The 13,052-nt window shown below is 49.8% G+C and overlaps 1 protein-coding gene across 16 annotated transcripts in view; it reads right to left on the bottom strand.

Annotated features, from left to right (window-relative positions):
• MYCBP2 (MYC binding protein 2) overlaps positions 1–10,918 on the bottom strand; it is a 380,821-nt gene extending 369,903 nt beyond the window's left edge. For all 16 annotated transcript variants that reach the window (XM_069758078.1, XM_069758080.1, XM_069758086.1 and 13 more), the window contains exon 1: positions 10,309–10,918. In XM_069758078.1, the coding sequence (XP_069614179.1) occupies positions 10,309–10,577 (269 nt within the window). In that variant the 5' untranslated portion in view covers positions 10,578–10,918. The remainder of the gene's footprint in view (positions 1–10,308) is intronic.
• Between the last annotated feature and the right edge of the window lie 2,134 nt (positions 10,919–13,052).

Raw genomic sequence — 13,052 nt, 5'->3', positions numbered from 1 at the left:
TACATTTACGGTTGGGAATAGGGTTGGGATTAGGGTTAGGGGTGTGTCTGGGTTAGAGGTGTGGTTAGGGTTACTGTTGGGATTAGGGTTAGGGATGTGTTTGGATTAGGGTTTCAGTTATAATTGTGGGGTTTCCACTGTTTAGGCACATCAGGGGCTCTCCAAACGCGACATGGCGTCCGATCTCAATTCCAGCCAATTCTGCGTTGAAAAAGTAAAACAGTGCTTCTTCCCTTCCGAGCTCTCCCGTGTGCCCAAACAGGGGTTTACCCCAACATATGGGGTATCAGCGTACTCAGGACAAATAGGACAACAACTTTTGGGGTCCAATTTCTCCTGTTACCCTTGGGAAAATACAAAACTCGGGGCTAAAACATATTTTTTGTGGGGGAAAAAAAGATTTTTTATTTTCACGGCTCTGCGTTATAAACTGTAGTGAAACACTTGGGGGTTCAAAGCTATCACAACACATCTAGATGAGTTCCTTAGGGGGTCTAGTTTCCAAAATGGTGTCACTTGTGGGAGGTTTCAATGTTTAGCCACATCAGGGGCTCTCCAAACGAAACATGGCGTCCCATCTCAATTCCAGTCAATTTTGCATTGAAAAGTCAAATGGCACTCCTTCGCTTCCGAGCTCTGCCATGCGCCCAAACAGTGGTTTACCCCCACATGTGGGGTATTGGCATACTCAGGACAAATTGTACAACAATGTTGGGGGTCCATTTTCTCCTGCTACCCTTGGTAAAATAAAACAAATTGGAGCTGAATTAAATTTTTTGTGAAAAAAAGTTAAATGTTCATTTTTATTTAAACATTCAAAAAATTCCTGTGAAGCACCAGAAGGGTTAATAAACTTCTTGAATATGGTTTTGAGCACCTTGAGGGGTGTAGTTTTTAGAATGGTGTCACACTTGGGTATTTTCTATCATATAGACCCCTCAAAATGACTTCAAATGAGATGTGGTCCCTAAAATAAAATGGTGTTGTAGAAATGAGAAATTGCTGGTCAACTTTTAACCCTTATAACTCCCTAACAAAAAAAAATTTTGGTTCCAAAATTGTGCTGATGTAAAGTAGACATGTGGGAAATGTTACTTATTAAGTATTTTGTGTGACATATCTCTGTGATTTAATTGCATAAAAATTCAAAGTTGGAAAATTGCGAAATTTTCATAATTTTCGCCAAATTTCCGTTTTTTTCACAAATAAACGCAGGTACTATCAAAGAATTTTTACCATTGTCATGAAGTACAATATGTCACGAGAAAACAATGTCAGAATCACCAGGATCCATTGAAGCGTTCCAGAGTTATAACCTCATAAAGGGACAGTGGTCAGAATTGTAAAAATTGGCCCGGTCATTAACGTGCAAACCACCCTTGGGGGTAAAGGGGTTAAAAATCAGGGCTGTGAAGTCAGAGTCGGTGTCCATTTTGGTGGAGTCGGTATAAAAAGAATTTAGAAAAGTTCTGAAATGTCCTATAAATGTCTGTTCTAGTCCTGATCTAAGGATCTCAGCTTTTAGGTGAGATGAATCTGTGCTGCACTTTATGTACGGTACATGCTCAGTAGTGCTGTGGAGTCAGAAATGGAGACGGAAATTGGAAATTGAGGAGTCAGAGTTGGTGGTTTGACTTTTCAGCTCCACAGCCCTGTTTCTCAGTAAGTAAGACTCCATCTATCAAATATGAATGAAAAATGATTTCATATCAGCATCAGAACCTGGGTTGCAAATTGCCAGATCAAAACAGAGAAATACAGCTGCATGCATCAGGGTACGCCTGGCCTAACCCCCCAAAAAGATCCCTTCATGAATTAAACCAGAAGGACCATGGGAGCACAGCCTACAACTGAGAGAAAAATCAGAAGAGTGGACAAGAAGAATTTATTATTCCCCATGCAAACATTCCTGCAAGACTGAATTCACACCGGCTTTAATTTTACACCACAAAATCCAGGAATGCCTTGCGAAATGACCGGATGACGTCACGGTCTCGCAAGACCGCTATGTTATCAGAGGTCATTGTCTCGCAAGGCATTACTGGGAACGGCAGCTGCCGGCAGCATTGCGAGAATCGGGAAGGCTGCACGGGACGCCGGAAGGTAAGAATATTGTGATTTTTTTTAATTATTATTTTTAACATGGGCTGTGTTGTGTATGCGTTTTTGCAGCGGAAAACTGCGGCAAAGACGCATACACAACAGGTGAACTTAGCCTCGACAAGTCCGTCAGAAAAACAGACCCAGTGCACCCTTTCTTTTACAATCTGCACAGAATCCGTCTTTTCAACATTTTGACGGATCCTGGGCAGATTGTAAAAACGGAAGTGTGAAAAAGGCCTAAAAGAAACAGACAAAAAAAGTACAGCATATATTGAGGAAAGATGAACAGATCAACGGAATGAAAGTAATCTGCACCTGGGGCTCATCAGTGCATGACCCCTACAGCCCATAGGTAGAAGAGCAATACAATTCAGAGCCCTGCTATCTTAGTACAATGGGGAGTGATCAGTGAACCGGGCAGACCATGGTAAGAATACTGGCTCCTCTGCCTCACACTGCAAAGCAAGGAAAACATCCCAGAGAGAACCCGGCCTGATACCAATAACCTTTACTGGTGGAAAACATGACAACTGTACTGAATGACCAGCATCTCCGACTTTTATTGATCTACAAGATCAGAGAGAGTCTATGGCAAAGAAAAGGTCAGAAACAACATAGAATCCAAACACTTTGGGGAATGAACGCTCATGTCTTGGTATTTTATGAATTAGTCTAGCTCCAGCCATGTCGTATTGGCCTAAAAAGTTGTGATCACTGCCGATGTCTTTCTTGAACCAGATATACAGTGGGGCAAAAAAGTATTTAGTCAGTCAGCAATAGTGCAAGTTCCACCACTTAAAAAGATGAGAGGCGTCTGTAATTTACATCATAGGTAGACCTCAACTATGGGAGACAAACTGAGAAAAAAAATCCAGAAAATCACATTGTCTGTTTTTTTAACATTTTATTTCCATATTATGGTGGAAAATAAGTATTTGGTCAGAAACAAAATTTCATCTCAATACTTTGTAATATATCCTTTGTTGGCAATGACAGAGGTCAAACGTTTTCTGTAAGTCTTCACAAGGTTGCCACACACTGTTGTTGGTATGTTGGCCCATTCCTCCATGCAGATCTCCTCTAGAGCAGTGATGTTTTTGACTTTTCGCTTGGCAACACGGACTTTCAACTCCCTCCAAAGGTTTTCTATAAGGTTGAGATCTGGAGACTGGCTAGGCCACTCCAGGACCTTGAAATGCTTCTTACGAAGCCACTCCTTTGTTGCCCTGGCGGTGTGCTTTGGATCATTGTCATGTTGAAAGACCCAGCCACGTTTCATCTTCAATGCCCTTGCTGATGGAAGGAGGTTTGCACTCAAAATCTCACGATACATGGCCCCATTCATTCTTTCATGTACCCAGATCAGTCGTCCTGGCCCCTTTGCAGAGAAACAGCCCCAAAGCATGATGTTTCCACCACCATGCTTTACAGTAGGTATGGTGTTTGATGGATGCAACTCAGTATTCTTTTTCCTCCAAACACGACAATTTGTGTTTCTACAAAACAGTTCCAGTTTGGTTTCATCAGACCATAGGACATTCTCCCAAAACTTGTCTGGATCATCCAAATGCTCTCTAGCAAACTTCAGACGGGCCCGGACATGTACTGGCTTAAGCAGTGGGACACGTCTGGCACTGCAGGATCTGAGTCCATGGTGGCGTAGTGTGTTACTTATGGTAGGCCTTGTTACATTGGTCCCAGCTCTCTGCAGTTCATTCACTAGGTCCCCCCGCGTGGTTCTGGGATTTTTGCTCACCGTTCTTGTGATCATTCTGACCCCACGGGGTGGGATTTTGCGTGGAGCCCCAGATCGAGGGAGATTATCAGTGGTCTTGTATGTCTTCCATTTTCTAATTATTGCTCCCACTGTTGATTTCTTCACTCCAAGCTGGTTGGCTATTGCAGATTCAGTCTTCCCAGCCTGGTGCAGGGCTACAATTTTGTTTCTGGTGTCCTTTGACAGCTCTTTGGTCTTCACCATAGTGGAGTTTGGAGTCAGACTGTTTGAGGGTGTGCACAGGTGTCTTTTTATACTGATAACAAGTTTAAACAGGTGCCATTACTACAGGTAATGAGTGGAGGAAAGAGGAGACTCTTAAAGAAGAAGTTACAGGTCTGTGAGAGCCAGAAATCTTGATTGTTTGTTTCTGACCAAATACTTATTTTCCACCATAATATGCAAATAAATTGTTAAAAAAACAGACAATGTGATTTTCTGGATTTTTTTTTCTCAGTTTGTCTCCCATAGTTGAGGTCTACCTATGATGTAAATTACAGACGCCTCTCATCTTTTTAAGTGGTGGAACTTGCACTATTGCTGACTGACTAAATACTTTTTTGCCCCACTGTATATGGAAAAAAAATAAAATAAGAAAACTAGCTGCAGTTCTTGAAGCATGCAGCCTTCACTCCTAGGGCATGTTCACACACTGCATATTTGAGAATTTTGTCACACAGATTAGCGTGCAAAACAGTACCATCTAAAGAAATGTGATTTCACTACATCTGGTCTTATAGTCAGTCACTGGCTGCAGTGTATTGGTGCCAAGTCCATCAGGACCACGCAGAAAGTACAGAGACTGATGAACCCCAGGAAACCGGAGCCGCAGGGATCGGTACAGCGAAGATTCCGTTTTATTTAGCGGTCGCAGAGGTGTTCTTTTAGTGCCTAGACAAGCCCTTTAACACAGTGCATTTTCCTCTTATTTTCACAGGTGCCTATTAATCATAAATTGACATATTACTGTTCATTTTATGAACTCAAGAAGGCCATCATCTACCGCAAATTAGTGACAGCAGAAAGCTGCCAACATAACTAGACACAGTGCTGTACAAGTCATCCAGCCACACCCATGATAGTAGAGCCTGCCTGTAACAAAGCCAAACACTCGTCAAGCCCAGTACGGAGAACCTGTCATGCTTGTTTTCATGCGGTGTGGACTGCTCCTTGTGGGAACCCCGCATCATGTGACATTAGTATGGGAAAAAAGAAGCAGTCCACCCACGGAATGCAGGCCCTGTGCATGGGACGACTACACTGTGCTCAGCTCTTACACAATCTGCATTTCTGGAAGTGATGACACAGGAGGTGTCACACGGATTCATGCAGCGCCATATGCTGGATACTCCACATTACTATGCAGCAGTGTATGTGTGCAGAGATCTGCAGGGCGGCGAGTTGTGACACGTGACACGAGAACTGTCAGGACAACAAAGATCCCAGGGAGAATAATGCAGATTACAGATGAAATTACTCAGCCCCTACACGCCACAAAATAATCTATACGTTCAGGAATCATTTACCGCTCATAGTGTCCTCCTCTGCTCGGCAATAAAGTGTGTTGCTCACAGTTAAACTTTACCTTTAAGTGCCCTTGTATTGATTACATTATCGGCTCATTAATAAAATCACTAGAATGAAACCTGTGGGAAGTCGGCGTCAGACAGGAGCAAGCCTCCTACTAGGTCTCCAAACACGAACTCTAGCACCTGGCGCGCACCCAGTGCCTGCAGTCACCATCTCACCTAGACATGTGAGCATCTACTTCTAGCACTATGGTACGTAACAGGTCAGCGCCATTGGGGTCATATCCCTGCACACCAGTACTAACAGTCGCTTGGTGGACGTTACCAGGGACTCTCACAGCCACATTGATTTATAGTAAATTGCAATCATCCATATTGATTAGGTCTCGTTTGAATGTCAGATTTCACTGATAACACGTCACCATTATATGGAGCATTTCACATGTCCAGCCCGTGTTAATTTTATCCATGTCCTGTTTTGATCGGAGTCAGGGATCAAACTCGCCAGTGCTGAACTAGGGTCCATGAAAACCTCAGACTGCGCACCGATGACTTCTTAGTACATCGCTGTCTGTGTCTCACTATGTGCTGGAAGGAGCAGGGGAACCCTCCATCAGTTTTGTTTTGCATGAGACGAAGGGATGACAAAACGGACACTGACCAAACGGAGAATAGTTCTACGCTATTCACATAATGTCTGAATGATGGCCAAGGCTTGGTTCACATCTGTGTTCATAACACAAGCCACCACGTTCTGCCTGACCCTTCACATGCTGACAGACAGATGCCATCGCCCTTAGTGGTCACACTCCATTTAGGGGTTAAAAAAAAAAAAAAGAAAAACGAATAGTCCAGGTCAGAAACATAAAAAACCCAGCCACTGCCACAACAGAGCGACATGCCCATTGCCACCTATTCCTATATACTGGCAAGTGGTCACCTAGTGCCACCATCTGTACACACATCAGCTGGTGTTGCCCATGCAGCCAAAACACAGGAGACAATAACAAAGGAGGAAGTATAAAGGAAAGCCGGATACTTGTGTATGGCCAAAATACTGTGTGAGGGACAATATATTCACGCCACACGGAGCACCCAGGCCATGCTCTATGAGAATAGGCTCGTCCCTCGCCTAATCAGAAGTTCTGTAGTGTGGGAGCAACCTGCACACTCCCCAAAGACACCATAACTATGCCCCCTCACCCACACATGGTAGCCTGCTGTCAGCAGCAATTCCTGCCACCTCACCTGGAATAACCTGCTCAATAGATACAGACCGCTCCTTTACTGGCATGTAGAGCCGTGTCCCCTGTATCGGGAACACTGGGGTCACATACACCACCCTGCCCAACTGCCACTAGCGTCACATACACCACTCTGCCCGTCAGCATCACATATACCACCCTGCCCAACTGCCACTAGCGTCACATACACCACTCTGCCCGTCAGCATCACATATACCACCCTGCCCAACTGCCACTAGCGTCACATACACCACTCTGCCCGTCAGCATCACATATACCACCCTGCCCAACTGCCACTAGCGTCACATACATCACTCTGCCCGTCAGCATCACATATACCACCCTGCCCAACTGCCACTAGCGTCACATACACCACTCTGCCCGTCAGCATCACATATACCACCCTGCCCAACTGCCACTAGCGTCACATACACCACTCTGCCCGTCAGCATCAGGTACACCACCCTGCCCAACTGCCACTAGCATCATATACACCTCTCTGCCCATCGGCATCACATATACCACCCTGCCCAACTGCCACTAGCGTCACATACACCACTCTGCCCGTCGGCATCACATATACCACCGTGCCCAACTGAATTAACATTGGTAAATATACCAACCTGTGTCAGCAAATACAGCGCATACTGTGGTACACTGGCACCACATACACCACCATACCCTGCCTGTCAGCAGCTGATGTCATCAGTACTGGAGGTACCATAGCACTAAATATACACCGTCTGTAAGCAGCTAACATCACCCCAACACCACACATACTGTACATTTCTGCCACCAGCGCTGGGGTACCCTGATAGCACATATACCCCATCAACAGCTAATATAGTACCAGAATGCCCTGGCACCATATATACCCCATGTATCAGCAGCTAATGCCACCAATATTGGGGGTCCACAGAAGCAGCTGTCACCAGTAATGGAGTACCATAGCGCCATATGTACCATGTCAGCAGCTAATGCTACCATTACTGGGGTTCCCTGGCACCACACAGACTGTCAGTCCTTTGCAGTTACCAATACCTGGATACCCTGGTACCCCATAACCCTGTCAGCAGCTAATGCAAAAGTACCTGGGTACACCTGCACCCCATAAACCCTGTCAGCAGCTATTGTCACAAGTAATGGAGTAGCCTGGCACCATATACCCTGTCAGTCCGCAGCTGTCACCAGTAATGAAGTACCCTGGCACCATATGTACACCATCTGCAGGTAATGCTATCAGTATTGGGGTAACCTGGCAACATATACCCCGTCAGTCAGCAGCTGATGTCACCAGTACCCGGGGACCCCATACACCCCGTCAGCAGCTGATGTCGCCAGTACCCGGGGACCCCATACACCCAGTCAGCAGCTGATGTCGCCAGTACCCGGGGACCCCATACACCCCGTCAGCAGCTGATGTCGCCAGTACCCGGGGACCCCATACACCCCGTCAGCAGCTGATGTCGCCAGTACCGGGGACCCCATACACCCCGTCAGCAGCTGATGTCGCCAGTACCCGGGGACCCCATACACCCCGTCAGCAGCTGATGTCGCCAGTACCCGGGGACCCCATACACCCCGTCAGCAGCTGATGTCCCCAGTACCGGGGACCCCATACACCCCGTCAGCAGCTGATGTCACCAGTACCGGGGACCCCATACACCCCGTCAGCAGCTGATGTCACCAGTACCCGGGGACCCCATACACCCCGTCAGCAGCTGATGTCACCAGTACCAGGGACCCCATACACCCCGTCAGCAGCTGATGTCACCAGTACCAGGGACCCCATACACCCCGTCAGCAGCTGATGTCACCAGTACCAGGGACCCCATACACCCCGTCAGCAGCTGATGTCACCAGTACCAGGGACCCCATACACCCCGTCAGCAGCTGATGTCACCAGTACCAGGGACCCCATACACCCCGTCAGCAGCTGATGTCACCAGTACCAGGGACCCCATACACCCCGTCAGCAGCTGATGTCGCCAGTACCCGGGGACCCCATACACCCCGTCAGCAGCTGATGTCACCAGTACCAGGGACCCCATACACCCCGTCAGCAGCTGATGTCACCAGTACCGGGGACCCCATACACCCCGTCAGCAGCTGATGTCACCAGTACCGGGGACCCCATACACCCCGTCAGCAGCTGATGTCACCAGTACCCGGGGACCCCATACACCCCGTCAGCAGCTGATGTCACCAGTACCCGGGGACCCCATACACCCCGTCAGCAGCTGATGTCACCAGTACCCGGGGACCCCATACACCCCGTCAGCAGCTGATGTCGCCAGTACCGGGGACCCCATACACCCCGTCAGCAGCTGATGTCGCCAGTACCGGGGACCCCATACACCCCGTCAGCAGCTGATGTCACCAGTACCAGGGACCCCATACACCCCGTCAGCAGCTGATGTCACCAGTACCGGGGACCCCATACACCCCGTCAGCAGCTGATGTCACCAGTACCCGGGGACCCCATACACCCCGTCAGCAGCTGATGTCGCCAGTACCCGGGGACCCCATACACCCCGTCAGCAGCTGATGTCGCCAGTACCCGGGGACCCCATACACCCCGTCAGCAGCTGATGTCGCCAGTACCGGGGACCCCATACACCCCGTCAGCAGCTGATGTCGCCAGTACCGGGGACCCCATACACCCCGTCAGCAGCTGATGTCACCAGTACCGGGGACCCCATACACCCCGTCAGCAGCTGATGTCACCAGTACCAGGGACCCCATACACCCCGTCAGCAGCTGATGTCACCAGTACCGGGGACCCCATACACCCCGTCAGCAGCTGATGTCACCAGTACCGGGGACCCCATACACCCCGTCAGCAGCTGATGTCACCAGTACCCGGGGACCCCATACACCCCGTCAGCAGCTGATGTCGCCAGTACCCGGGGACCCCATACACCCCGTCAGCAGCTGATGTCGCCAGTACCGGGGACCCCATACACCCCGTCAGCAGCTGATGTCACCAGTACCGGGGACCCCATACACCCCGTCAGCAGCTGATGTCGCCAGTACCCGGGGACCCCATACACCCCGTCAGCAGCTGATGTCACCAGTACCGGGGACCCCATACACCCCGTCAGCAGCTGATGTCACCAGTACCGGGGACCCCATACACCCCGTCAGCAGCTGATGTCACCAGTACCGGGGACCCCATACACCCCGTCAGCAGCTGATGTCACCAGTACCGGGGACCCCATACACCCCGTCAGCAGCTGATGTCACCAGTACCGGGGACCCCATACACCCCGTCAGCAGCTGATGTCGCCAGTACCCGGGGACCCCATACACCCCGTCAGCAGCTGATGTCGCCAGTACCGGGGACCCCATACACCCCGTCAGCAGCTGATGTCACCAGTACCGGGGACCCCATACACCCCGTCAGCAGCTGATGTCACCAGTACCGGGGACCCCATACACCCCGTCAGCAGCTGATGTCGCCAGTACCCGGGGACCCCATACACCCCGTCAGCAGCTGATGTCACCAGTACCGGGGACCCCATACACCCCGTCAGCAGCTGATGTCACCAGTACCGGGGACCCCATACACCCCGTCAGCAGCTGATGTCACCCTCGGCACTATGCACACAGCCGCCGGGGACAAGGTCCGGCAGCGGGGGAGGAGGGGCAGTACCTGGCCGCCTGTCCGCTCTGCTGCTCTCGGTCCGTCACCGCCGCGGTGTAGATCTGCCGGTAGCGGTCAGCCAGGGCCTTCCCGGATAACAGCAGCTGGTAGCGGCTCCTGCAGTCGGGCCCGGCGCTCAGCTCTTGACTCCCGGCCATAGTGATCCGTGCAGTGCAGGACGCGGAAGGTGCGGGCGCAGGGAAGAAGCCGTGCTCCCCCGGGCCGGATGAGGCGGCGGTGGCGGCGGGAGGAGGGGGTGCGGTTGCTGCGCACATCATCTTCCTCGGGCGGTGTGTGGAGACGGTGCGTGCGTGTCACTGCAGCATCTGGGGCACGTCCGGCCTCACCGTGTCCTCCCGCTACCGGGACGTGCAGCCTCCTGCTCACCGACAATCACCGCAATTCCAGAGTCAACCCACGCCCCGACCCTTCACCATCCTCCCCGCACAGCGAGCGAGTCTGAGAGCCCCTCTCCGGCGTCCTGTGCTCCGTCACACGGCTCCAGTGCCCACAAGCTCCGGGTTCTACCGCTCAGCTCCACCTCAGCCCCGCACAAGTGAAAGCTGCACACTCAGTGCTGCCATCTTAGCTTCATTATCTGCTGCTGCTATTTCGTCTCATCACACAGAGCATGCCGGGAGCTGCCGGGAACAACACACCGCCCCCTGCCGGGCTCAGCTGTGCGTAGCGCCTGACAGCACCGAGGGCACCGCTGGCACTGGGCGAGAACACATTCTGTGCACACGTTGTATACTGTACACAGCACAGGGCAGAGGCACCATGGATGGGCGAGAATAATATCTGTACACAGCACAGGGCAGAGGGCACCATAGAAGGCACTAATGGGCGATAATAATATCTATACACAGCACAGGGCAGAGGGCACCATGGGGGAGAATAATAATATCTGTACACGTTATATACTGTACACAGCACAGGGCAGAGGGCACCATGGAAGGCACTAATGGGCGATAATAATATCTATACACAGAACAGGGCAGAGGGCACCATGGGGGAGAATAATAATATCTGTACACATTATATACTGTACACAGCACAGGGCAGAGGGCACCATGGAAGGCACTAATGGGCAATAATAATATCTATACACAGCACAGGGCAGGGGGCACCATGGGTGAGAATAATAATATCTGTACACATTATATACTGTACACAGCACAGGGCAGAGGGCACCATGGAAGGCACTAATGGGCAATAATAATATCTGTACACAGCACAGGGCAGAGGGCACCATGGAAGGCACTAATGAGCGATAATATCTATACACAGCACAGGGCAGGGGGCACCATGGGTGAGAATAAAAATATCTGTACACGTTATATAGTGTACACAACACAGGGCAGAGGCACCATGGAAGGCACTAATGGGCGAGAATAATAATATCTGTACACAGCACAGGGCAGGGGGCACCATGGGCGAGAATAATAATATCTGTACACGTTATATACTGTACACAGCACAGGGCAGAGGCACCATGGAAGGCACTAATGGGCGAGAATAATAATATCTGTACACAGCACAGGGTAGGGGGCACCATGGGGGAGAATAATAATATCTGTACACGTTATATACTGTACACAACACAGGGCAGGGGGCACCATGGAAGGCACTAATGGGCGAGAATAATAATATCTGTACACAGCACAGGGCAGAGGGCACCATGGGGGAGAATAATAATATCTGTACACAACACAGGGCAGAGGGCACCATGGAATGCACTAATGGGCGATAATAATAATATCTGTACACAGCACAGGGCAGAGGGCACCATGGAAGGCACTAATGGGCGAGAATAATATCTGTACACAGCACAAGACAGGGGGCACCATGGAAGGCACTAATGGGCGATAATAATATCTGTACACAGCACAGGGCAGGGGGCACCATGGAAAGCACTAATGGGCGAGAATAATAATATCTGTACACGTTATATACTGTACACAGCACAGGGCAGAGGGCACCATGGGCGAGAATAATAATATCTGTACACGTTATATACTGTACACAGGGCAGAGGCACCATGGGCGAGAATAATATCGACACGTTATGTACTGTACACAGCACAGGGCAGAGGCACCATGGAATGCACTAATGGGCAATAATAATAATATCTGTACACAGCACAGGGCAGAGGCACCATGGGCGAGAATAATAATATCTGTACACGTTATATACTGTACACAGCACAGGGCAGAGGGCACCATGGGGGAGAATAATAATATCTGTACACGCTATATACTGTACACAACACAGGGCAGAGGCACCATGGAAGGCACTAAGGGGCGATAATAATAATATCTATACACAGCACAGGGCAGAGGGCACCATGGGGGAGAATAATAATATCTGTACACAACACAGGGCAGAGGGCACCATGGGTGAGAATAATAATATCTGTACACGTTATATACTGTACACAGCACAGGGCAGAGGGCACCATGGAAGGCACTAATGGGCGATAATAATATCTATACACAGCACAGGGCAGAGGGCACCATGGGGGAGAATAATAATATCTGTACACAACACAGGGCAGAGGGCACCATGGGTGAGAATAATAATATCTGTACACGTTATATACTGTACACAGCACAGGGCAGAGGGCACCATGGAAGGCACTAATGGGCGATAATAATATCTATACACAGCACAGGGCAGAGGGCACCATGGGCGAGAATAATAATATCTGTAGATGTTATATACTGTACACAACACAGGGCAGAGGGCACCAT

The sequence above is a fragment of the Ranitomeya imitator genome, chromosome 3, assembly GCF_032444005.1.
Source record: "Ranitomeya imitator isolate aRanImi1 chromosome 3, aRanImi1.pri, whole genome shotgun sequence".
NCBI lineage: Eukaryota > Metazoa > Chordata > Amphibia > Anura > Dendrobatidae > Ranitomeya > Ranitomeya imitator.
The sequence above is the reverse complement of the archived record's forward strand: the minus strand, read 5'-3'. Positions and strand labels throughout refer to the sequence as shown.